Consider the following 26,017-nt stretch of genomic DNA (forward strand, 5'->3'; position numbering starts at 1 on the left):
AAACTGACAACTAGTAGGTTGTAACCATTATTACTCCTGTTGGGCATAAAATACTTCAATATGGACAAAGTTTGAGACAAGTATGTATGATACCTTAGAATGCCAAGATGTTTAACTCCAAAGGGAATTGAATATAACTCGGTCTGGCTAAAATAAGGGACATTAGCTAGTTGTCCAACATCAATGTAATGTTATATTTTTCTGATGTTGCTTAGATCCGTTTTGTAATGTTTGGTTTTCTATTAATTATTTGAGTGAAAATCTAGTTTGATTTCTCACGACTTTCTCGCGGCCTAATAGTCTTTACAAAAAATAATATGTACGATTAGTTTGAGTGAAAACATCAAATTGGATCTTGATTATATTTATTTATATTTTGATTGGACAACATTATTCACCCCTCTCCTTAGTTCATGCATTCATAGTTTCAACATCTATGGCAGAAGCAAAACTAAGGTTAGTATGACTACTACACTACTTTGAACTACTTCACTTTTCTGGGGCCCATATGATTTTCTTCTTCTTTTTTTGACAAAATTCTTTCATATCAACCAGCCTACATGCAAAGATTCAATATATTTTTTTTCCTATGTATGTTTGCATAATTTGTAGCTTTATATGGAGTTGTTTAATAAAGGTTTGTTCTTTTCAGGAATGCTGTTGTTACTGGCTCAAATAAAGGGATAGGATTTGAGACTGTTAAAATGTTGGCCTCAAATGGTGTCAAGGTGATGCTCACAGCTAGAGATGAGAAAAAGGGGAATGAAGCCATTCAGAAATTGAAACAGTTTGGTCTCTCTGACCAAGTTATGTTTCACCAACTTGATGTCACTGACCCTGCTAGTATTACTTCACTGGTAGAATTTGTTAAGACACAGTTTGGGAGACTTGATATCTTGGTAAGAACTCTTGGTAAGAACTAAGAAGGCATATACTAAATATTCCAACTATGGATTTCATTCTCGATAGATTCCTTTTTCTTTTTTTTTTTTTTTCAGGAAAAAAATGTAATTTTATGAATTTTATTTTAAAAATAAGAGAGATTTTTGTGTTTGGGGAAATGGATAGCTTACTTGGTTGATCTAAGGGATTAAAGAAGTTCAAGGTCTGGTGTTTTGAATCTTGACAAGGGAGAAAAATACTAAAAATCATGGCGCTTTTGTTGAAGCTACAAAATATAGTTTCTGACAAACTCACAATGGCTCACCGCCAATTGGACAATATCACCGTCAATAAATATAAGACACAAAAATGTGTTTTACTATTTGGTTATGGTACAAGAAATCGTTGGGGGTGGAGAAGTGTCACATGTGGTCAATAATGAACGATGCGTAAAAATTGTTCAAAATTTTGATTGATCTACACCGCCACCTTAAAGTAGAAGTTTAGTCTCCAATGACCTGATCGGTGTTGAATCAACAAATATAATAGAAAATGAATATAAGCTAGATAACTTTTGAGGCACTAATATTCGTTTTCCTTTTTTTTTTTTTTTTTTTTGCATAACCGACTCTGATTGCATCACCGTCTTAGTTGTGAAGACGACTAATATACTGTGTTTCTACTTATAGCGAGCAGAAGAAGTCATTGTTACAATTAATTCAATCGATTTACAAGTATCAATCCACCGTAGATCATGAGATACTTTCCTAAGTTGCCTATATAATAGATGGCAAAATAGCACCAAGTTTTATGATATCACCTAGGGGTAGGCTACTACAAAAAGTAAAAGACATGGCATGCCATCTTCTTTATTATCCTTTAGTTTTATATGAGTGAATCTTTTGAATATGAGGTATTCTAAATTCTGTTGTAGGTGAACAATGCAGGAGTTAGTGGTGTCAATCCATATGAAACGGTTAGTGTTCTTATTTTATTTACTAGTAAGTATTACTATTGGTGTATGCGAAGCCTCTATATCAAAGCTTTGAATTTATTCAACATGAATGTAGGTGGGATCAACAGTTGATTGGGAGAAACTGACACAAACTAGTGACATGGCTGAAAATTGCCTCAGAACAAACTACTATGGTGTTAAGGAAACAACTGAGGCCTTTCTTTCCCTTCTCAAGTTATCCAATTCTCCCAAGATTATTAATGTTTCCTCCCAAGCAGCATTATTGCAGGTCCAAACAAGAGTACCAAAACTTTGAATGATTCACCAATTTAGTTTCTGAAATTGCTATGCTTTGTCAAATTAGTCTCTTAAATTAACACAATATTAATATAACTTTAATAGTGTATGTTTGGATTGTTGGCGAGTTTGTTAATCGCAACGGCACGGTGAGTTTGTTGAAACTCAAAAGTGTAACTTTTATCAAAATTGTAATGGCTCATCATGATTCTGCCAATCCAAACATGCACTTAACCTCTCGTAGAAAATTTCAAGGACTAAATTCCAAAACGACCAACATGATCAAAGACTTCAAAGTTCAAGAACTATTTTGAAATATTAACAATTTTATGAGTTAAATTGACAATGTTGTACAGCTTCATAGGACTAAATCAACGATTTATTCCTGAATTTTATCTTTTTTAACATTAGTCCATTTTAACATATGTTTTTACATTACCTTCTTAACATAGGCAATATTGTGGTGATGTTTCAGAATATACCAAATCAATGGGCTAAAAGGGTGTTTGATGATATTGAAAATCTTACAGAAGAGAGAATAGATAAAGTACTAATAGAGTTTATCAAAGATTTCAAAGAAGGTTCACTAGAAAACAAAGGGTGGCCAACCTTCTTGTCAACCTATATTGTCTCAAAAGCAGCAACAAATTCTTACACAAGGATTCTAGCCAAGAAGTATCCAAACATGTGCATCAATTGTGTGTGTCCTGGTTATGTGAAAACAGACCTCACCAAAAACATTGGCATGTTATCTGTTGACCAAGGTGCTGCTAGTGTTGTGAGATTAGCACTGCTTCCTGATGGTTCCCCTTCTGGCCTCTTCTTTATTAGGGAAGAAATGTCAAACTTTTGAATGGTTTTATTAAATGTATTGCAACCATATCTAGGGGTGTAAAAACAATATTGAGGAGTTCAAATTGCAAAATATACAGGGGTATATTTACATTTTTTAAGTCAAGGGGGTTGAATTGAACCCTTCATAGGGACTCGATTTGCCCCTATGCAATAATTAAGCATGTATTATGAAGAGATATAATAAGGTCATGACCTTGAATTTCTTAATTTATAGGTTATACATAAATTTCATTTTAGATCGTCAATGAGGTTGATGATTCTCTCTGATTTTACATAAGGTGTGTATTTCTTAATCTAAATGTTATTATATAAAAAAAGTATGTAATAATTTTTAAAATATGCAATAATACATGTTCATTTACTATAAACAAGAACATAAAATATATAGTTATAGCATATACATCTTTAGGTGGTGATCTAAAATTTGATTTTTTGGAGTTGGCTTAAATGCAATTTTACCCCCCCTATTTTGATTGAATCTGAATTTTACCCTCCCTATTTTAAAACTCGGAATTTTACCCCCTCTATTTTGATTGAATTGGGATTTTGCCCCCCTTATTTTAAAACTCGAAATTTTACCCCCTCTATTTTACGTTTTTTTAGAATTTTGCCCCCTATTTTAAAATAAAGAACAAAAAAAATAAAGAAACGATTAGAAAATATTAATTTGGTAAAAAAAAATATAAAGAAAACACAAAAAAAAACTAAAAAATAAAAAAACAATGAAATTACAAGAAAAAATTAAATTAAGAATACATGAAAAAACTAGTTTGCACCTCTAAATATTTTTTATTTTCATGTATTTTAATACTAGTTTTTTATTTTATTTTTAGAGATCATACTAGTTTTATGCATTTTTTAAGCCTTAATTATTTGTATTAAATGTTTTTTAATGAAAAAATAAAAATAAAACCAAAAAAATACTAAAAAAATGAATAGAAAATACTAGAAAAAATGCATAAAACTAGTATGATCTCTAAAAATAAAATAAAAAACTAGTACGAAAATACATGAAAATAGGAAATAATTAGAGGTGCAAACTAGTTTTTTCATGAATTCTTAATTGAATTTTTTCTTGTAATTTCATTGTTTTTCTATTTTTTAGTTTTTTTTTGTTGTGTTTTTCTTATATTTTTTTACCAAATTAATGTTTTCTAATCGTTTCTTTATTTTTCTAGTATTTTTTGGTTCTTTATTTTAAAATAGGGGGTAAAATTTTGAAAAAGGTAATATAGAGGGGGGTAAAATTCTGAGTTTTAAAATAGGGGGGGTGAAATTCAGATTCAATCAAAATAGGGGGGGTAAAATTGCATTTAAGCCTTTGGAGTTTAAGTAGAAACTCTTTCTAATAAACAGATATTCATTTAGAAAAGAAAATAATATAGAGTAGAAAAATGTTTCCGAATTGAAGAAAAAGAATGATATAAAAATCTCAATGAGATTAGGTGGAACATTCTTTGGATTTTGTCTCGTCTATTTCCTCACATGTGGTGGTTAGTCTAGTAACTTGTCATCAAGTATAGCCACTACCACTACCTACCACTACCAAATTTACACATATATATCAAGAACAATGAAGCTGTTGAAAAATTTAAATCATTTCATGATAAGTTGCCAACCCACCAATTTGTAGAAATCATTGCTATTAATTATTTGAGTAAAAATTCATCATAATTTTCTCGTTGCTTAATTTAACCCTTACAAAAAATAATTTACAAATTAGTCTCTAACATTTCATTTATAAAAGGCAAATTAGTTTCGACTCAAAGACTAATTTAATATTATTTTTAGTCCAAGGTTAATTTGGACTGACATAAAATTGTCGATGACTAAATTGGATTTTCATTCTAATTATTTATATTTCTGATTAGATTACATTTATTCACCCCTCTCCTTAGTTCATGCATTCATTGAATTTCAGCATCTATGGCAGAAGCAAAACTAAGGTTAGTATTACTACTAGTACCACTACTACCAGGGGCGGATCCAGTGCATGACGAGTGTGTGCACGTGCATACCCTAAACTTTGAAAAATTGCACTAATATTCTTATAGTTTTGCATTATGACCACCATGAATTTTTTTGCTTTGCACCTTTGACCCAAAGAGTTTGCATCTAAACCCCAAATATCCTTCCATTGCTTTAATTTATTATTTCTGTCACACCGACTTTTCTTCCCTTCTTTACTTTTCAGCACCGATCAAATCATACAGTTTTCTGACCATATGAAGGTACCAAGGGATCCAACCCATGAATGCTCCCAACCTGTTTAAAAAGATATGCTGCTTGGCTATATCAAGAATCATATAGCCAAAAATATTATATTTACTCACAAATATAATATATAGTACTGTGCTACACCACTTTGAACTACTTCATTTTTCTGTGGCTCATGCATATCAATCAGCACACATGCAAAGATTCAATTTCCATAAGTATGTTTCCATATATTACTTTGTATTATATGGACCTGTTTAATTAAGATTTGTGCTTTTCAGGTATGCAGTTGTTACTGGGTCAAACAAAGGGATAGGATTTGAGACTGTTAAAATGTTGGCCTCAAATGGTGTCAAGGTGGTGCTTACAGCTAGAGATGAGAAAAAAGGGAATGAAGCCATTCAGAAATTGAAACAGTTTGGTCTCTCTGACCAAGTTATGTTTCACCAACTTGATGTCACTGACTCTGCTAGTATTACTTCACTTGTGATCATAATATAAGAAATTGTTGAGGTGGAGAAGTGTCACATGTGATCTATAGTCAACTGATGCTTAAAAATTGTTCAAAATTTCAATTGATCTATTAAAGTAGAAGTTTTTAGTTCTCCACATCCTTAGAGTTAGTGACTTGATCAATGTAGATTCAACAAATATAAAAGAAAACGAATATAAGCTAGAAAGATTTTGAAGCACTAATATTCATTTTCTTAGTTTTTTTGCATAACTATGACGCCCGATTGGGTCACCTCAGTTGTGAGGAGGACAACTGATTTAGTGAGTTTCTACTTATGGTGAGTAGCACAGATGATTGTTAAAATTTCAAACGATTTTCAAGTATCAGTTCATGATAGATCATGACACACTTCCCTAAGCTGTCTATAATAGATGGCAAAATAATAATAAGTTTTATGATATCACAAAAAGAAAAGAACATGACAAGCCAACTTGTTTGTGATCCTTAGTTTTATACGAGTGAATCTTTTGAAATCTTAAGTATTTTAAATTTTGTTGTAGGTGAACAATGCAGGAGTTAGTGGTGTCAATCCATATGAAACGGTTAGTGTTCTTATTTTATTTACTACTCTCTCCGTCCCTATATGTAAGCACCATTTTCCTCTAATAAAAGGGTGCTTACATATAAGGACGGAGGGAGTAGTAAGTATTACCATTGGTGTATGTGAAGCCTCTATATCAAAGCTTTGAATTTATTCAACATGAATGTAGGTGGGATCAACAGTTGATTGGGAGAAACTGACACAAACTAGTGACATGGCTGAAAATTGCCTCAGAACAAACTACTATGGTGTTAAGGAAACAACTGATGCCTTTCTTCCCCTTCTCAAGTTATCCAATTCTTCCAAGATTGTTAATGTTTCCTCCCAAGCAGCATTATTGAAGGTACAATCAAGAGTACCAGATCTTTTGAATGATTCACCAATTTGGTTTATGAAATTGCTAGCTTTGTCAAATTAGTTTATTAAATTAACACAATGTCAACATGATTTTATTTGTGCATGTTTGGATTGTTGGCGAGTTTGTTAATTGCAACGGTAAGTTTGTTAAAATTCTAAATGTAACTTTTGTCAAAATTGTAATGGCTCGTCATGATTCTGCCAATCCAAACATGCACTTGCCTCTAGTAGAAAATTTCAAGAACTAAATTCCAAAACGATCAATATGATCAAAGACTTCAATGTTCAAGGACTATTTTGAAATATTAACAATTTTATAGGTTAAATTGACAATGTCGTACAACTTCGTGGGACTAAATCGATGATTCAGTCCTAAACTTTTTGTTTTTAACTTTAGTCCATTTTATAATAATATGTTTTTACTCTACCTTCTCAACATATGCAAAATTTTGGTGATGTTTCAGAATATACCAAATCAATGGGCTAAAAGGGTGTTTGATGATATTGAAAATCTTACAGAAGAGAAAATAGATGAGGTACTAAAAGAGTTTATCAAAGACTTCAAAGAAGGTTCACTAGAAAACAAAGGGTGGCCAACAATCATGTCTGCCTATATTATCTCAAAAGCAGCCATGAATTCTTACACAAGAATTCTAGCCAAGAAGTATCCAAACATGTGCATCAATTGTGTGTGTCCTGGTTTTGTTAAAACAGACATCAACAAAAACACTGGCATGTTACCTGTTGACCAAGGTGCTGCTAGTGTTGTGAGATTAGCTCTGCTTCCTGATGATTCCCCTTCTGGCCTCTTCTTTATTAGGGAAGAAATATCAAACTTTTGAATGGTTTTATGAAGTGTATTACAATTATAGAATGTGTCTCTTGCTGATATTTTGTACCCTTGTTAAATTGTTCACTTTTTGCATGATCATAGTTGCTATTTGCCATGTTTTTATGGACTTGCAATGTTTAGAACATTAGATGAACCCATCCTCAGTTATGAAATTTTATAAACCAATCCTAATTAATTTTAAAGCTATGAAACCTTGATACAGGTGTGATACGATAGTTACGCCTCTATTACTAGGCGATATAAAAAGATCATATTTCTCTTACTTTAAATTTTGCAATTGGTAGATTATATGTAAATCTTCAATGAGATTGGTAGCTCTTCCCAACCTTACATGACGATGTGTCTCCCCTAATCTAAATTCTACTTCATAAAAAAAATAGTATGTTTGCAATAATTTTTTTCAAGAAAATGCAATATAATATACATAAACATTTACCAGAAACAAGTACCAAAATTATGATTCGTCACAAAAGATAAAATAAAAAGTACCAAAATTATGGTTGTAGCATACATTTATGATTTGATGGTTTAAGATATGATTTAGATGGTGATCTAAAATTTGATGTTTTAATCATACAAATAGCATCTATATTGTCAAAGGTTCATAAACTAAATAAAAACAATATATTAATGTAAAAGACGAAATTGATTTTTCAAAAATTGAGAGACCAACCTCAGTAATCTAAGAGACCAAAAAATATTTAAGCCTTCAAATTCAAATGGGAGAGAATTGCCGTCCAAAATATCCAAATCCAAAAGGAAAATGATCACCTAGGCCAAATATGACCTTGGAATAATGAGTACATGACAGTAATATAATCATAGTTAATTAATTTTCTTACTCTAATTTCCATAAGCTATTCTTAGTTGTTATTTTCTTTATAACATTTCAATCTTTCCGTTACCAATATTCATGCAAACGGCAATTGATTCCAGATATATATACTCCTTTAAAAAAACATTAACATATGTCATTGTAACCAACTAACATAATTATTTTTTAAAAGAAGGTTCATCATTTTGATGATACTATATAAGGAACAAGCTTGTAAGAAATAGGTGCTAATACAACAAATTTAGATTCATCAATCACCTCCTAAGTGTTACATAATGGGGACAGAAGCCATAAGGTACTTTTTGTTTTGTTTAGGTGGTCTTTGTATACAAAAAATAGCAAATACTTTGTAACAACATAGTTGATTTTTAGTTTTATGAAATTTGTTTTCAGGTATGCTGTTGTGACAGGAGCAAATAAGGGAATTGGTTATGGAATATGTAAGAAACTTGCTTCAAGTGGTGTTGTCGTTGTGTTAACAGCTAGAAATGAAGAGAGGGGCTTGGAAGCAGTAGAAAGACTAAAAAATGAGTTTGATTTCTCTGACTTTGTGGTTTTTCATCAGCTTGATGTTGATGACCCTGCTAGTGTTGCATCTTTAGCTTCTTTCATTAAAACCATGTTTGGGAAACTTGATATCTTGGTATGAATGATAGTTTTGACACAAGTGGTAGATGCTTAGGTCTCATAAGCATTTGGTCTAGTATTCGATCATTAGCCAATGCGTGTGAAAAAAATATATTGGGAGATTTCAAACCCTTAAATGAATCTCAGTTATCTCGAGAGATTACTCTCCGCAGTTGTATGCAGGGATACATTGGTTTAAAAAAATTAAGATAGAAACAATATAAAAAAAAAAATATAGTGATTAAGGTTATACACTATTCTCACATTATTTAATGACTTACTCATCTTGTATGTTGTGCCACACTATTGACCAAGTTACAAGAAATCTTGAAATTGGGCATGAAGGAAGTTATCCTAGCTAAAAAAAAGTACAAAAAATTTACTATTTATATATTGATGCAGGTGAATAATGCAGGTGTTCCTGGGGGCAAATTAATAGATGGTGATGCTCTACTTAGAAAGGTGTTCTTGGGGGAAAATTACGTTATTTAATTTTTTTTGTTAGGTCTATACTATATATGATGGAGGACTAACAAGTGAATAATATATAACATATGAATTTATTGTAGAGAAATGGAGCAGAAATTGATACCAAGGAAATAGGGTATGAAACCTATGAGTTAGCTGAAAAATGTTTGAAAACAAACTTCTATGGAGTAGAAAGAGTAACAGAAGCTCTTGTTCCTCTTCTTCAACTATCCACTTCTCCAACAATTGTCAATGTTTCCTCCAGAGCAGGACTATTGAAAGTACAATTTTTTTAGAATATGTTGTTTGGATTCTTCATATCTCTATAGATCATCTGACCATAGATTAATCGTTGAATTAATATAAAATCTGATAGTTTAACAATTGAACTATGGTCAGATGAACTATAAAAGACACATGATGATCAATGTCTAAAAGCTAGTTGATCATTTCACCTATAATCATTGTGATTTATTATTCTTAATATTATTATTTAATTTAACTGTTTCAGAATATATCAAATGAGTGGGCTAGAATAGTGTTTAATGACATTGAAAACCTAACAAAGGAAAAAATAGATGAGGTGCTAAAAGAGTTTGAGAAAGATTACAAAGAAGGATCACTAGAGATCAAAGATTGGCCAACTTTTGCTTCTGCTTATACAATGTCAAAAGCAGCTTTAAATGCTTACACAAGGATAATGGCCAAGAAATATCCTCATTTTCATATAAACTCTGTGTGTCCTGGCTTTGTCAAGACTGATATGAATAACAATATTGGAAACTTAAGCATTGATGAAGGTGTTGAAACTCCTTTAATGTTGGCACTATGGTCAAATAATGGTCCTTCTGGTTGTTTCTTTAATAAGGGTGAAGTAATATCCTTTTGATCATTATTATCCTAATAGTGTTCTTATATTCTAGAAATGAAGTGACACCCTTTTGATCAAAAGTTTATGTTATGTATCCAAGAGAATGAATAATAGGCCATATTCATGTTAGGAAATCAAGTTTGAACCTAGCACAACAAAAATAAAATGGCACATTGATGGGAACAAATACAATCCTACTATACACTTTTGAATTTGCATTTACCAAACAAGATTGAATAAACTTCACTTGTAAAATTGAAGTGATTTATGTGTAAATGTTTTACTCCTGCACTTTATGATGCCAAGTCTCGAACCGACAACCACAAGAATCACGAGTAATCTTAGAACCGAGTTTGAAGTTATACTCTAAACTTTAAAATTACTAAATTTAATGTAAAACTTATAGTAAACTTTTCATCTAATCCAAAAGTCACTTTCTTCCAATTAGTATTTTTTGTTGCTGAATGTATCACACTTCTAGTTAAAATTAAGATTTGAAGACAAAATCCATCTTATCTAGCTATAATCAAAGATATGTAAATCAACTAAAACCAAATTCCATCAAGACAAATCAATTTTAATAGTCTTATTTTTTTTACTGTAAAATCAAGCACAAACAATCTTTGATTCCAACAGATTTGTGAGAAATATGAAAGTCTACTATTGTAAGAAAACTGACAAAAAGGGGAGGCTTAGTGTGAAGCAAGACAATGAAGTGAAGTTGCTAAGAAGCTGCTTTCCTACTTAAAGCCAAAAGTGCTTGTTAAGATGCAACTGCTTATTATTAGCGTCATGATTCATCCAAACTTCCCTTTAGCCTAATGCACGTAACATTTTTTTGGCTTTTTGAAAATCCTTCCAAATGCTACAATTACTTTCCCTTACCTTATCACTTGTCAAATACGCTCTCTATTTTTAGTAAGAGATTCAATCTAGAGTTATAAATGTTTGAGAAGTGTATATAAGTGTTGATCTAGTCTCCTGACGCATGTTTAAGACGTGTCTAATAGATTTTCGAGTCAAAACAAGTATAATTAAACACTCTTAAAGATGTCTCTAAGAAGTTTGATGTCTAAAATAAAGATGTAAGTTTTGTAGATATATAATAAGGTTTAATGATGTGTTTCGTCCTTGCAATTAGACGTCATTTAAAAATTAGTCCTTGTAATCGCTAATCCTAGCAATTTACCCTTGCATTGTTTAATCATTTAAAATTTCGTCTTTTGACTAACTTAATCACTGTCACGTCATCAAATTAGCAAAATGGCATGAAAATGGACAAAAATACCCTCGTCATCAATGTTCGAACTCCTCCCTTATATTCAACTGAGTCAAATGAAAACAAATTCCTTTGCATTGTATTATATAGAATTGAATCAAACAGTCATGCATTATTATACGCAGGGGCCGAGGTTCGAACCTCAGACAAGTCACTTATTCATCTTAAAAAGGTGAATTCTAGCCATTAGGCTACCTTAAAAAAAAAAAAATTCAATCAAATAAATGAGTCATATATACGCAGATTTATTTTTTTTGGTCAAGTAGTCTAGTGACTAGAACTCACACAATTAATTGTGGAGAAGTGTGATGTCCGAGGTTTGAACCCCAACCTCTGCCTATAATATGTGTATCCCTACCAACTGAGGCTAAACTCACGTTGATATACGCAAAAATTTTATACATTTGATTTAAAATACATAAACATTGAATATTGTTTACGGAAAATATTGTCAACATATGATGCTGTGTTGATGCTGCTTAACCTCTAATAATTTAACAAGTGGATTATACAATCCATGTCACTGATAAACCTTGTTAACTCCATTTAGAAGCTTTTGTGAAAAACAACCTGAATCATGGATAAAAACCTGTCAAAATTGAAAACTTTCCCAAAATATCCTAAATTTTCCTCCGAATATCCTCTCAAGGAAAGAAAACAACGACAACTTTATTCTCTTTCACGTTTCCTTTTGACAACGTAAGCACATGTTCTTTTTCCCGCTTGTTGGGTCCCACTTGAATCTTCTCTTCCACTGTTTGTCTCACTCTCACATCAGATCTCATCCAGTTTGTGTTATATAAACCCCATTCAAGGATACATCTCTTCATCCTTCTCCTCCCAGGTAACTTTTACCTTTCAATTCTACTTCTTCATTTGCAAAGTTTCAACCTTTTCACCAATTTTATCTCTTTTTTATCATAAAATAACTTGGGTCATTTTTATTTTCTCATGGGTGTCTTCAAATTTTCAAATTTGATCTCTTGTGTAATCTATGGAACTGTTCACTCTGTTTTTGACACTCCATTAGTGTTCATTGCTTAGTTGCTTGCAATTTTGCAGGTTTAAGTGCTTGATTAACAAGTTATAATGGCTTCCCTGAATCCTGGTGTGCTTGCTTTGTTTGATGTTGATGGGACTCTTACAGCTCCAAGGAAGGTATTTCATTCTTCTACTACAGATATTGACACTCCATTAGTGTAGTTATTTTGTTGTGATCAATTTAGCAATGCTGCAATTTTATATGATTCTGAATTGTTATCAGATCTATTGTCTGCTAAGCAGTATTGTCAAATAACGGCTGTAGCGTTGTAACTTAGCAGAATTTTAACAAATCAGTACTGTTTCACGATCCTTTATTTAGTACAAAAGGATTTCCAAATAATGGATATAGCGATGCTATAACACTATAGCATAGCCGAATTTGAACAAACTGCTATTTTGCATGATCCGTAATTGGCAATATTGCTGTTGAGTCATCTAATCTTAATCATCAGTCCGCTTATCATAAAATGCCGTGACTTCTCCTTGCTGTGAACAAGACTAGAAAATATGGATTTGTTATTTTTTATTGTTTGGCTTTGGATCACATCTATTTACTGTTGCCTACTCAATTGTTAGGGGGTTACTCCAGAGATGTTGAAGTTCATGCAAGACCTACGCAAGGTATGTGATTTGGGATTTTTTACTTTTTTTACATTACATGTTTTTAGTTTGTTGATGCCTTTTTCCTCTGTCATGCAAAAGCCTGTTCTTAAAGTTGTTTGCTTTTGTTGTTGAATCTTGCTTTGTTGTCACAGTTTGTAACAGTTGGAGTTGTTGGGGGTTCTGATCTCGTAAAGATATCTGAGCAACTTGGCCAGACAGGTTAGCTATAAGTATCTCTTTGGTTTCTGATGCTGCAGTGTTAACAACATGTAGGAAGCCACTTTTTGAAAATTCTTGATTTTAGTTTTTCTTTTCATTACTAATTAATTCCATCTTTTTTTTCTCGTTCTTCTGTGTTCTATTCCAATCTCCAAAATTGGATGGAATCATGTGCGCCGATCTAAGCTGATAATTATTGTTACAGTTCTATTTTACATACCCTACTTCCTTTTTCTTCCTCATCTTTGAGAAAACATAAATCTTAGATGATATATTATCTTGAGTTTTGAATGTCCTGTCCCTATTTGCCTGTTGCAGTTACCACTGACTATGATTACGTATTTTCTGAGAATGGTCTTGTGGCTCATAAGCAAGGAAAGCTCATTGGAACTCAGGTACACCATCCAAACTCAATCCATAATTGAATAAAATTGCCACCGTGACTGGGGATGTATTCAAATAGATTCGGTTAACCCCCTATGTAATACACCACGATAAGTTGTGAATTTCCCTCTTTTCAGAGCTTGAAGACGTTCGTTGGGGACGAAAAGCTCAAGGTGAGGCCTATACTTCTATTCCTATTCAAAACATTAGACATCATTGCATTGATGAGTTGTTCATATTGATTAATCATTAATAACAGAGGGTATTTTGCAGGAATTTATTAATTTTACTCTTCATTACATTGCTGACTTGGATATCCCTATTAAGAGGTTAGTGAGATTCAGTGGTTAATCACATTGTTATATCAAGCTTCTTAATCCTAATCTATGTAAGAAAAAATCTAGGGGAACATTTATAGAGTTCCGTAGTGGGATGCTGAATGTATCACCGATTGGGCGAAACTGTAGCCAAGAAGAAAGAGATGAGTTTGAGAAGTATGACAAGGTGATGATATATTTTAGTTTTTATCATACAAGAACTGTTGCTTTCTTTAATTTGAAATGCTATAGGTTTAATTTTATCCTGAAAATTTGCAATGATTTCTCAGGTTCAGAACATACGCTCAAAAATGGTTTCTATACTTCGCGAGAAGTTTGCTCATCTTAACTTGACATTTTCCATTGGAGGACAGATAAGCTTTGATGTAATGATGATCTTCATAATGATATGGTGAATTTATTTTTTGGTTAAGTGATAGGCCAACAGGTCTTGATTATATATGTACTCTGCAGGTTTTCCCTCAAGGTTGGGATAAAACATACTGCTTGAGATACCTTGATGGTTTCAATGAAATCCACTTTTTTGGTGACAAAACTTACAAGGTCAGTCCATAATTTACGGTGAAATACTACGAAATCAATGTCTGTCTTGTTACATTTCCTACCTCTGTGCATTCCTATGAATTGGGGCAGAAATTTGTGTAACAAGAATGTATTTGGCAATTTAGTTTAGTTACCTAAAATCAATCAATGGTTATGGCTATATCACTTCATTTTATTATCTTTTAAAATGAACCCCTCATTTTAGAAGAGACTATAAAGATAATTAATAATATAATGGTGAAACTGAAATATCTCCCAAACTTTAGTTAGTTGATGACGGTCGCTCACTTTGCAAGAGATTTATCATTTTTGTTTCACTGCTCGATTTCTAGTTTCTACAAGCAGTTCATCTTATATGCGACTGCGCGCGTCAATAGGGTTCTTTATTCAATTTCCATCTTCCCTAATCGCCGAGGAACAAATCAACGGCCAGCCATGGGTCACTCCAATGTGTGGAACTCTCACCCTAAGACCTATGGACCTGGTTCTCGCACCTGTCGTGTGTGTGGGAACTCTAGTGTGTGTTGCAGGCAGTGCTTCCATAGCAATTCCAAGGAATGCCTAGGAAACTAGCTTCATTAAGTATCACTGAAATGTTTAGAATCCTTTCTGTGTTGCAGACTTGCAGTATTACTGAAGGATCAGCATCCACCTGCCCCACCATTTTAGATTATTGTATTGGGATGATACTGATGCCCAGATGATTTTAATTTTTTAACTTTTAACTTTGTGGCTTTGAGTTGTGAGACTCAATTTTTTTTTTCTTTCTACTTAGAACTGGAGTTGCTGTTTATTTTCTATTTATCCATCACTGGAATTATAAATTAGATCTTGGCATCTTTGTGTGTGTTGTCTGTTTTATGATGATGTCTACAGAAATTACCACCAGAAAAAAATAAAAAAGCTTCTCTAATCACTGTATAGGGATATAGGACAAAATCCATCTATTAATTTCCTAAACTTTTGTTTTTTTTTTTATTTTCACTGAGCAGGGTGGAAATGACCATGAAATTTATGAATCTGAACGGACTATCGGGCACACAGGTATGTTGCTCTAAATTGTATCATCGTATGTAGTTGTGTAGAAATGACCGAATTTCAGTTACATGGTGAAAATTTTGATTTTGTTGTTATAATTAAACTAAAAACCAAATTAATGCAAGTTCAAAACGGTTTTCCATGTGAACTTTACGCGTTAATACTGATCGTTTTTCAGTTACCAGCCCTGAAGATACTATCAAGCAGTGTACATCTCTCTTCCTGGGACATTAAGATTTTTGCAGTCAGCATATCATTATTGATACTGGAAACAACATGGAGCAATGATTGACAGAGGAGAGGGCCACATGATTCGAATATAATTATATCTTCTGATTGTAATTTTATCATAGTACTTCACATTGTGGATTTAATAAGAAGCATATCATTCAATTAAATTTGGTTTCTCAATAATTTGTTAATTACCTAAATTCATGGTTTTCTCTAATTTCCAAAAGGTTTGATTTGGTTTAAAAGGATAAAAACCATGCAAAAGAATTATTTCCAAAAGGCTTGATTTGGTTCAAGTGTCAGTAATATGTGGGATACTATTACTTGGTTCATATCATGCAAAATATTAACCATATATCCATACAGTGAAGGCACAAGATTATATTATGAAATCTCAAATAGGGTAGTTCGAGTATCGATTTGGATTCCATAATCCCATGATACCGCAATCAAGCAATATGGATAGCCATATAAAGCACGATACACTTCAAAAAATAAACCCCATGCAAACCGTTTCAGCTTGGAGAAATTCTGTATTAACCCCCGCCACGTCGATTGATCACAAATAGAATCCTAGGAAAAAAAGCCGATTGAAAAGTAGAATCCGTAGACTTTTAAAGTAAAAATTATGCAATTGAAAAGTTGCTTCTGATATGAAAGGCTTTTGCAGCAATTTATGGGTAGATAGAACCTTGCTTTGAATCTTGATCTAATGATCGGAGTGATGAATGAAGGCTTCCTTGAACGCAAGGAATCCAAATCCTTCAAATACAGGCCTACTTGACGATCATGCAAACACCATGCATTTTCATTGAAAGGAGGATACACGTGTAGGAAAGGTATGCCAATTGAAAATCATTACTTCACCAAATGGTTGTTAAAAAGGATTCAAGCAAAATCAGTTAAATTTTTTGGCAAAAGGACAACAATGGATTATGCCCAACCAATGTTGTCATGCCTCACTGAACTTTTGTAGTTCCCTCCTTGGCACAGTCTTGACAGCTACGAAAGTGTATCAAGTAAATTTGAGAGAAGTAAATAAATACTAAACAAATGGTTGAGCACACACCTATGTTTTTCTTTGTAACCAAAGAGCATGGAAGAACAAAAGAGTGAGACCTATACTTAGATATACTTGCACTCAGAAATATTAGAGACAAAAGTAACTAGATCAATAAGATTGATGTGGGTTATAATTTTTTCATTAAATTACACCTTTTTTCACAAACATGTCTACTTTAGTACTCTAATTATACGTAAACATTATTGAGTTGTGTACTCTAAGTAGACATGGACGGAGACTTTTTTCCGACAAATGAACCTATATGGAAGTGGTAAACTCCTCCTCCACCTCCAACTTTTTATCAAAGTACAATAAAATCAAAGATAAGGCAAAATCCAAGACTCTTCTAATCAAGAACTGATGGCTCATAATGATATACATCATTTTGTTAGATTATTATTCAAAACTATGGATTCTCTTTGCAGAGATGAGCGTATTTTGTAGAAGCATTGCAATAGTCATTGGACCAACACCTCCAGGAACAGGTGTAATAGCAGAGGCAACTTTTACGGCTTCTTCATAACAAACATCTCCAACCAATTTATAACCTCGAGAACTACTTGGATCCTGTCACAAACACAAGAAAGCGCAATGTAAACTTGTTCATCATCCTAAAATTTAAGCATCAAATGTTAAATCTGTTCATTCATCCTAAAAACAGTACAAACTCAGAGAGAGCCCTAGCAGCATACTATAAACTAGACCATGAAATAAAATCTACTCACATCTACCGGGTTGATTCCGACATCAATAATGACTGCACCGGGTTTTATCCAGCTTCCCTTAACCATGTTTGGTTGGCCAACAGCAGCGATGATGATATCTGCTTGTCTAATGATCTCTTCAGGGTTAGTAGTTCTGGAATGAACAATACTGACAGTAGCATCTTCCCTCTAGTAACATAAGAGACATATAAAGAAATTAAATTGTATTCTTTTGAAGCAAAAAGGAAAGGAACGAATGTTCATACTCAAACAAAACTAGTTTTGAACTGTTAACTAAAAATTTGAGTTTGGTGCAATGAGATATTACTTGCAACAAGAGAGCAGCTGGCATTCCAACAATATTACTACGGCCAATCACAACAGCCCTCTTTCCTTTGATAGAAACGCCATATCTGTGGAGTAGTTCTATGCATCCCTTTGGTGTACAGGGAACAAACAGGGGTTCTCTCCCTCGCATAGCAAGCCGACCAATATTCAATGGATGAAAACCATCTACATCCTTCTCGATTCTAACAGCATTCAACACATTTTGTTCATTCATATGCTGTCACAAGATCAATGAAAATCAATTCAACTTCCACAAGAAAATATTTAGGTTATGAATTGAAGTTTTGGTTTAGGTTATAGTAAACTTAGCTACAAGCCTACAAGAGTAAGTTATTGTTGAGAATCTCATATATGAGTAAGTTATTGTTGAGAATCTCATATTGGACGAGATATGACATGAAAGGGTGTTTATAAGTGAGAATCCTTCACTTTATAAGTAGGTTTTGTGGGGTTGAGCTAAGCTCCACCCAAATTCTATATGGATGGTATCAAAGCCTATCCAATATCTATTAGGCCACCCTTTATCGGGCTACTCAGGTCCAAATGAGAAATAACTTGAAGAAGTGTTTATAAGTGAGAGACATGTCTTGCCTTACAAGTCAAATTTGTGGGGTTGAATTTAACTCAACTCAATTTTGAGAGTCTCGCGTTGAATGAGATATGACCTAAAGAAGTGTTTACAAGTGGGAGGCACCCCTCACCTTACAAGCCAATTTTATGGGTTGAGTTGGACTCAACACAAATTCTAATAGTTATTAATTTTAGGGTTAAATATGTTTTTGGTCCCTACATTTTGCGCGATTTTGAGAATAGTCCCTACATTTCAATGAATGTTTTTAAAATCCCTACATTTTTTCTCCGTTAGTGCAATTGGTCCCTGCCATCAGTGCCATGTTGATGAAACACAGGCCATCATAACAAGTTCAACCCAACCCCACCAAATCTCCACCACAACACCTTCCACACCCGCAACAACAAGCGCTTTCAACGATAACATCATCGCTTTCGGCCTCCAAATCTTCCCCTCTAAACCAACATATTTCACCGGAAGTGTGACGAACACCGGCGATCCGCATCTACGAAGCTGCGGAGAAAGATCGTGGTGAAGTTCTCCGCCGTTTTCCGGCGAGATTGAACCGCCAACATTGGCATCACGTTAGAAATTTGACAACAGGGACTATTTACACTAACTCAGGAAAAATGTAGGGATTTTAAAAACATTTATTGAAATGTAAGGACTAATTCTCAAAATCGTGCAAAACGTAGGGACCAAAAACATATTTAACCCTTAATTTTATCATGTGACCAATTTGAATATTTGACGCAAATACACAAATAGGCTAATTACACAAGTTAGCATACTTTTTCTTACTCAAATACTCTGAATGATTGTATTCTTTACAAGTTAATGTGTACAGCTATATATACAAGGGAAGGGGACCTGACTGGAATCCCTTGAGATTAACAAAATTAATAACAACTAAACAGTATACGCAAACTATCAAAGAATAAAGGAAATTAAAAAAAAAAAAAAAAAAGATAACTATAACAGCTTGAAAAAGAAAATAAAGTTAGAGAACTAGAAGCATACAGATGGTAAAGGTAGCTGAACAAGAATGCCATGAACCGAAGGATCATCATTATAACCTGCAATATGGTTCAAAACTTCTTCTTCTGTGGAATCCTCGGGCAAATTTACTTCCAACGAATTTATTCCAACAGTTTCACAAGCCTTCTTCTTGTTACGCACATAAGTAGCAGAGTCCTTTCTATCTCCGACAAGGATAACAGCTAACCCTGGAATCACACCTGCGGCTTCTCTCATCCTGGAGACTTCAACTGCTATCTCATCTCTGATTTGCTTTGCCACCGTTTTTCCATCAATCACCTTGGCAGAAGAAGCCTCGGTAGCACTAGCAGCTGCATACAGTCATATGAAAACATATAAACAGGTTAACTAAACCTTTTTCTGGTCAATAGCATGCAGAGGAAAAACACAACAATATGAGCATGAATGGGAATAAATATACACATATAGGCACCGGAAAAAAAATTAGCATTGTATCGGGCGACATATGAACCTACAATATCAAAGCAAAGACAACAAGTTAACAATAGGCTAATAGCTAAAAGAACAAAATAACCTTTCAAGAAACAAATCCCATTCATCCACAACTAAGTTTAATATATTGACTCCAACCTATTTATGGTGTGTTTGGTTTCGTGTTTGGTATACATTTCTTGCGTCCCAATATCGTATTTTCTGTGAATATAAGAAGCCAGGATTCCTAGCTTTTGCTGGATGCGCGAATGAAAGGCATTTGGTCGGGGTTTCAAACATGCTATAAAAAAGCCTACAGCTTTGGACAAATCATAATCTTAAATCTAATAAGCAGTTAATTTAGACATATGACTTCTTATACTAACACCAATCCGCAGCCAAATTGAAGTGGATGCAGTGTTCTGAAAACACCCCAAAGCACTCATAATTTATGACACCAGAAAGCTATATATTGATAAATAACTACAGGAAAACCCCAAAGTCATCCAATTTAAAGTACTCCCTTTCATATTTCAAATTTTGGAACCAAATAGATCATGCCCTTTTTCAGGTCTTTAACCAAGCACTTCCCACATACTAGTATCATAACCTTGGGAAAAAGAAGATAAAAGTGTTCAATTAAGACATGCACAAACTTAAAATGATTAATCACACTATAAAAGCAAAAAATATAGGTACAAATAGAGCTAGCAAATAGCAGCTATAGCGCTATTACATAGAAGAATTCAAACAAACCGTTATTGTTCCGTGATAACAGAAGGCAGTGTAGCACTATATAGCATAGCAGAATTTGAATAAACTGATATTTTTCGCAATCTGAGTGACAATACTAGGTAGAAAATGATTTAACATTTAATGGTTTTACGGTTATGAGGAAATTGTAAAATAAAAACAAACCATGCACTCAAAATATCCAAAAATCTCAAAACCCATAATTTTTATTTTTTTTTGTTCATGTGCAACTAATTACATCAACTCTAGCAAACAAATAATGAAAAAAATAAGACTACCCAGAAGCTAAAAAGTGAAGAGTAGAGTAAAGGTGAGAGCTTTATACCAATGGAGAGAACACGGGATGAAGAGGGAGAAGAGTGAATGGTGAAGAAGCGGAGAGAGGTGGGACCCACATTGATGGGATGGCGGCGGCGGAGGAGGAGAGTAGTGGTGGAAGAAGGAGAAGAATAGCAATGAGTCAAAGAAGAAGCCATTACTGTGTGATTTCTTCTTAAACAATGACTCAGTAATAATAATAATCTATAGGTTTTGTTGCTTTGTTGTGCAATGATTCCTTCTCAGAACTTTTTATCGACTTTTTCACTCAGAATCGAATTCCCTCTCTCAGTCTCCTCCGGCGATGGATGATCAAAAGGGGAAACAATGTGACTGGGCCTTGCTACAGTAATAGACATAAGCCCAATAATACGTAGGACCTATTTGGATAAACAACTTATTTGCAGCTTATAACACAAGCATTTATTATGATAAGCGCTTATGTCTAATCGGACATATATTATTTTTATTATCAAATGATAAAATAAAGTTAAATTATCTTTGTATATGATTTAAGCTGTTTTTAAGAACTTATGAAAATAAGCTGAAAAAGCCTTACGAGAAAATGTCATAAGCTGTTTTCAAAATGTTCTCTCAAATACTCTTGCAAAATTTATATCGATAGATAAGCTTAATTAAGTCAATCGGAACAAACCTTCAATGAGTGTGCCAAATATGAAGTCAATTTTCATTTGTATGTGAAAAAACACTTTTGTTATATATATGTGCTTTGTAAACTTCAAATCAATATGCACTAGTCTTTTAAAAATTAACTACGTCAAATGCATCGTATATAATTTATACTCTTTTACTTGAATCAAATCAAATTAATTATTATGCTTGACATGTCTTAAGGTATCAAATGACTCTTTACTGGGAAAAGGTATTTTCAATTGGATTCCGAATGAGCTTGAATTGACGTATCGGCATAATAAAAAAATTTGCTAGCTAATATTAGTTAACTATGAAATTTAATCAGCTACCAAGGACCATGTGGTTCATACTAAACATACGTCTCAGCGAAATGAAACACACTTTTTACATTGCACTCTTGAAAACACGCATTGTATTATCCCAAATTTACATTCCTTGCAAAACATGCGACATATCTTCCTCATCTTCCTCTTCAAAACAATCTCAGTTTCATTAAATAGTGATTTGCCGTACAATTCTACACTAGCAAGTTCCTTGGTCTTTATCCAGTCTTCTTCCTTTTGAAGCCTTGATGTATGTTTGCAGCATTATATGAATCTAACTTTTCAATTTTCGCAATGCAATCTTTCATCCTTTTCAAAACTATTGGCATAGCAGCACAATTGCTTGAGATCTTCTCCTTTAGTAATTTTACTTTCTCAGCACTCTCTGGATCTTCTGCAGTAGATGAACTTCCCTCTCTGGAAATGTTTTGATCAGAAGCACCTGTAACAATGTAATTAAGGACAACATATTAAATACATTTTGGAAAAAAAATGTCTAAACATATGGCATCTTGAAAGAGTTAAATAGAGGTGTAACACAAAGAAAAGTCTTAACCACCAAATGGCACAAGATAATTCTGCTACCAATATAGTGAGTCACAGTAACAATAATAGCATGCAATATCCATATAGAAAACAAATGCAGAGACTTAGATTAACAAAAGGTAGCAGGAAAGATGAAAAATACATAAGCCATAGAGGGAAAGGAATACCCGAAAGGCTGCATATACAATTTGACAAAATATAATCAGTCAACTCTCCAAGTATTTTCAAAACTGAACTTTTTGTTTACATGATAATATTCAAAATGCACTTTGAATTTCAAATTAGCTTGAAGCATCACTACACCAACAACAAGAATCAAAATCTCTTCAAACTAGATAGAGTCAACTATATGGACCAGATGACGATATAAGAAAGTTTGAAGTCTAAATCATCGGTCCATCACTATAGTCATCAACACCATATCATTAACAAGTAATCCCTAGATGCTAGTTTTAGTATCAATAGAGAAAATTTCCAAATTGTATCTCATTATCACCCAAAACTTGTATGGAAAAGTTTCGAAGTCAGGTGGCAGGTAGGTAGATTAGAAATATTGCTTCAGAACAGACAAAGGGCAATAACGTATTTGGTTACGCATACTAGCTGAAACTAACAAAATGCAGGGTTACTTTTAAGAAAGTGAAAGACCCTTCAAATGATAACTTTATTCTACTTTTCATATAGAAGATTAAAATGATAATAACCAACAGGTCATTCAAAAAACTATCGCTAAATCAGTATCTTAAAGTTTTCATGTTCAGTACAAAGAAAATTATAGTAAAACAAGTTCATCACACATGCCACTGAAATCTTTACATAAAAAAACTTAGCTTTACCAACATGCAGATGATCAAAATATTTAGGGATTTGCAGAAAACCTAAAACCCGCACAAAATAAAAATAATATGCTGAACAGTTGAATTAAATCTACTTAAATGTGTTATACTTTCATGCATTTTAAAAACAGCAATGAGTGTGCAATTACAGCACTGATAATTCTCTAGTCGATTATGATTCACCAGAAAATAACACCTATGATAAAATCCCCTCGTGATCCATTTAGAGACACAGAAGCTGTTTTCAATTATCCAAGTGATGTTTGGAGGATGAATGAAGAGGGTACTTTGGTTGGAGATTTTAGAATATCATCAAGGGAAAAAAGAGGCCATTTGATGAATGGTATTGATATAAGGTACTTCTTTGTAGGGATGATAAAAAAGTCCATCCATTTTTTGTGCTAATTCTGAATCTACTAAAGGTTCAAACAAGGGTAAAAATCTAAATACTAGAGTAGATTTATGGACTTTTTCATGTGAATGTGCACAAGCTGTTGCTAGTAACGATCAAATGAAAGCAATTAATATGCATTACCCACACAAGAATAAAACCCAAACAAACCAGTTAAATTTTCCATAAAACCCCATAACCAAAAACACATAAATTGAATAAACTTTGAATCTCATAATGTGTCGTGTCCGAGTATATGCTTCATCGTCAAACTCAAGACAACATTAAATTCCAAACATCAATTGTTGGGTCACCCAGTTAAATGCAAAAATCAGCTTTTTATTAATATTTTTCCAAAATAGGAAGGAAAAAAATCAAATTTTGGTTGACCCCTAGAAAGTACCTGAATTGAATTGAGGAAGAAAGGGTCTTTGGGATTCGAGAACCGAAAGGAGTGTGGATTTGAGCTGATCCGGAAGAGTTGATCGAAATTCAAGAATTTTGTGCGACATTTCCTTCAAATCAGACTCCAACCTCTCCAACTCCTCTGAATCTGAATCTTCGGAGCTGCGAAATGCTTCATGGGTTTTCGAAATTTCTGGAGCCATATTCAGATTCAAATACTCAAGTTGAACAATAACAACACATAAATGATGCAGAGGGCGTGTTTTTATTAACGGCCAATGTTTGTGAGAACCTATAAAATTTATATCAACAATTTTTGCTCGGGTTTTATTTTTGGCGTCATAATTTTTGTTTCCGAAGTATTAAATTTACAATATATTTATTCTCGAGGATGAATAAAACACAATTATCTTATTCTTTATTTGACAAGTAATTCTTTATTATTGCTCCTAAAAATATGATTATTGTTATGAATAAATAATTTAGTGGATGTTCATCTTAGCCATTCACCTTCTTATAAACTCCATAAATGAATGGATGGTTAATGATCCTTAATTATTTTGTGTCTTATAAATAAGATTCATATTTGAGTGTAAATGCACACTTGTAAAGAGAATAATACACAAAGCTTACATCTTTGATCTTGTACTTTTAGGGTGTGTTTGTTTTAAGTTATAATTGTTGATTCCCGAGAATAAAATGATAGAAATGTATATGTCTATGTTTGTTACAAGTTTACTAAAATTTATTCCTTGGTATAAAATGTTTCTGGGAATAGAAAAAAATTTATAAGAAAAAGGGTGGGAATAAAGTTCCCATGGAGATGGGAATAAATTCATAAATAGTTTACCTATTATAATCCATATTTTTATGGTTCCTAGGAATATTATAAAGTTAACCAAACATATTTTTCCTAAATTCCTTAGAATAAAATTCTCATCTTTATATTCCAAGGAATGTTATTCCTAGGAATAAATTTGGTAAACTTGAAACAAACACACCCTTAATTTTTTTTTTTATAACAATTATTTATTTATTAAACACATTTGTGAAAATGATATTCTCTTTAATAGGATTCCTAAGCACGTGAATTTGAAAAATAAAATTTTAAACCATGAAACAAATGTTTAAACTTTATTTATTTATTATTTTTTTTGCAATTTCAACTTAATTATTCGCTTTCATAAAATACAATAAACTTAAAATAATGTACCTAAAAACCACAAACAAGATATTTGGAAAATGGATCCTCTACGGTGACTACAGGGTCCAGTAAAATCTCAACCTTTAAACAATAAATACTTCAAAATCTAAATGTTCAAAACTTGAAATTAAGAGAGATAATAAATTTAATGGTGTAGATTCCCACACTGCAACATGAGAAAAACACTTGAGGAAATCCCCTCCCAAATATTTGTAAGAACATTATTATATATATCGACGGTTTATCTACTTTTTTGTTATGATTAATCGTATATCTATTGATATATCATAAAATTTAAGTCATTAACCACTTAGTGTGTTTCATTTTAGTAGTTAATGAAGTACTCTAAATGATTAATGTGATATTTATATTCTTCAAGGAATTGGGGGACAAAATGGAGTGGGAGACCAAAACTCAAAATCAAAATTGGGGGACAAAATGTTGTTTTTAAAATAGGGGGATCAAATTTTCATTTTTCTG

General features: G+C 32.8%; 6 protein-coding genes and 1 pseudogene across 7 annotated transcripts; 5 read left to right on the forward strand and 2 right to left on the reverse strand.

Annotated features, from left to right (window-relative positions):
* Positions 1–421: 421 nt before the first annotated feature.
* Positions 422–7,733, forward strand: LOC25498884 ((+)-neomenthol dehydrogenase). Its single transcript, XM_013593862.3, has 9 exons — positions 422–456; positions 653–899; positions 1,817–1,858; positions 1,953–2,126; positions 2,610–2,986; positions 5,488–5,692; positions 6,221–6,262; positions 6,431–6,604; positions 7,083–7,733. The coding sequence occupies exons 1-9, from the start codon at positions 437–439 to the stop codon at positions 7,458–7,460; spliced, it is 1,659 nt and encodes a 552-aa protein (XP_013449316.2). The 5' UTR covers positions 422–436; the 3' UTR covers positions 7,461–7,733.
* Positions 4,576–6,106, forward strand: LOC120576889 ((+)-neomenthol dehydrogenase-like; annotated as a pseudogene).
* A 400-nt stretch (positions 7,734–8,133) lies between the features above and the next one.
* On the forward strand, positions 8,134–10,490 carry LOC11427500 ((+)-neomenthol dehydrogenase). The gene is made up of 5 exons (XM_039827503.1): positions 8,134–8,601; positions 8,700–8,949; positions 9,336–9,395; positions 9,503–9,682; positions 9,913–10,490. Exons 1-5 carry the CDS (start codon positions 8,582–8,584, stop codon positions 10,288–10,290), a joined length of 888 nt encoding a protein of 295 aa, XP_039683437.1. The 5' UTR covers positions 8,134–8,581; the 3' UTR covers positions 10,291–10,490.
* Positions 10,491–12,139: 1,649 nt separating this feature from the next.
* Positions 12,140–16,147, forward strand: LOC11436930 (phosphomannomutase). The gene is made up of 12 exons (XM_003623838.4): positions 12,140–12,395; positions 12,614–12,709; positions 13,172–13,216; positions 13,351–13,417; positions 13,736–13,812; positions 13,939–13,974; positions 14,075–14,130; positions 14,206–14,305; positions 14,409–14,504; positions 14,593–14,682; positions 15,675–15,726; positions 15,899–16,147. Exons 2-12 carry the CDS (start codon positions 12,641–12,643, stop codon positions 15,952–15,954), a joined length of 744 nt encoding a protein of 247 aa, XP_003623886.2. The 5' UTR covers positions 12,140–12,395; positions 12,614–12,640; the 3' UTR covers positions 15,955–16,147.
* On the forward strand, positions 14,689–15,668 carry LOC112416511 (uncharacterized). Its single transcript, XM_024770514.1, is given in 2 exon segments — positions 14,689–15,151; positions 15,154–15,668. Coding segments are annotated over 2 exon segments (243 nt in total). The 5' UTR covers positions 14,689–14,955; the 3' UTR covers positions 15,201–15,668.
* A 952-nt stretch (positions 16,148–17,099) lies between the features above and the next one.
* On the reverse strand, positions 17,100–21,517 carry LOC11426920 (bifunctional protein FolD 4, chloroplastic). Of its 2 annotated transcripts, XM_013593867.3 has the most exons (6): positions 21,186–21,517; positions 20,097–20,147; positions 19,658–19,986; positions 18,047–18,283; positions 17,740–17,907; positions 17,100–17,581 (listed from the first exon to the last, which is right to left on the reverse strand). In XM_013593867.3, the coding sequence occupies exons 1-6, from the start codon at positions 21,334–21,336 to the stop codon at positions 17,411–17,413; spliced, it is 1,107 nt and encodes a 368-aa protein (XP_013449321.1). In that variant the 5' UTR covers positions 21,337–21,517; the 3' UTR covers positions 17,100–17,410. The 2 variants fall into 2 exon arrangements, with proteins under 2 accessions (XP_013449321.1, XP_003623888.1); XM_003623840.4 differs by lacking the exon at positions 20,097–20,147 and having other exon boundaries at positions 21,186–21,514.
* Positions 21,518–22,110: 593 nt separating this feature from the next.
* On the reverse strand, positions 22,111–24,662 carry LOC11435886 (uncharacterized). The gene is made up of 2 exons (XM_003623841.4): positions 24,332–24,662; positions 22,111–22,597 (listed from the first exon to the last, which is right to left on the reverse strand). Exons 1-2 carry the CDS (start codon positions 24,534–24,536, stop codon positions 22,374–22,376), a joined length of 429 nt encoding a protein of 142 aa, XP_003623889.2. The 5' UTR covers positions 24,537–24,662; the 3' UTR covers positions 22,111–22,373.
* Positions 24,663–26,017: the final 1,355 nt, after the last annotated feature.

The sequence above is a fragment of the Medicago truncatula genome, chromosome 7, assembly GCF_003473485.1.
Source record: "Medicago truncatula cultivar Jemalong A17 chromosome 7, MtrunA17r5.0-ANR, whole genome shotgun sequence".
NCBI lineage: Eukaryota > Viridiplantae > Streptophyta > Magnoliopsida > Fabales > Fabaceae > Medicago > Medicago truncatula.

Coding starts and splice junctions, on each gene's coding strand:
- LOC25498884 (XM_013593862.3), top strand. CDS start 437: ATGGCAGAAGCAAAACTAAG. Junction 1,859..1,952: donor GTGTCAATCCATATGAAACG/GTTAGTGTTCTT, acceptor ACATGAATGTAG/GTGGGATCAACAGTTGATTG. Junction 6,605..7,082: donor CCCAAGCAGCATTATTGAAG/GTACAATCAAGA, acceptor GTGATGTTTCAG/AATATACCAAATCAATGGGC.
- LOC11427500 (XM_039827503.1), top strand. CDS start 8,582: ATGGGGACAGAAGCCATAAG. Junction 8,950..9,335: donor TTGGGAAACTTGATATCTTG/GTATGAATGATA, acceptor ATATTGATGCAG/GTGAATAATGCAGGTGTTCC. Junction 9,683..9,912: donor CCAGAGCAGGACTATTGAAA/GTACAATTTTTT, acceptor TAACTGTTTCAG/AATATATCAAATGAGTGGGC.
- LOC11436930 (XM_003623838.4), top strand. CDS start 12,641: ATGGCTTCCCTGAATCCTGGTGTGCTTGCTTTGTTTGATGTTGATGGG. Junction 13,418..13,735: donor TGAGCAACTTGGCCAGACAG/GTTAGCTATAAG, acceptor TGCCTGTTGCAG/TTACCACTGACTATGATTAC. Junction 14,505..14,592: donor GAGGACAGATAAGCTTTGAT/GTAATGATGATC, acceptor TGTACTCTGCAG/GTTTTCCCTCAAGGTTGGGA.
- LOC11426920 (XM_013593867.3), bottom strand. CDS start 21,336: ATGGCTTCTTCTTTGACTCATTGCTATTCTTCTCCTTCTTCCACCACT. Junction 20,148..21,185: donor ATCCCGTGTTCTCTCCATTG/GTATAAAGCTCT, acceptor TTGATATTGTAG/GTTCATATGTCGCCCGATAC. Junction 17,582..17,739: donor TCGGAATCAACCCGGTAGAT/GTGAGTAGATTT, acceptor TGTTTGTGACAG/GATCCAAGTAGTTCTCGAGG.
- LOC11435886 (XM_003623841.4), bottom strand. CDS start 24,536: ATGGCTCCAGAAATTTCGAAAACCCATGAAGCATTTCGCAGCTCCGAA. Junction 22,598..24,331: donor TCTTCCTCAATTCAATTCAG/GTACTTTCTAGG, acceptor ACATTGTTACAG/GTGCTTCTGATCAAAACATT.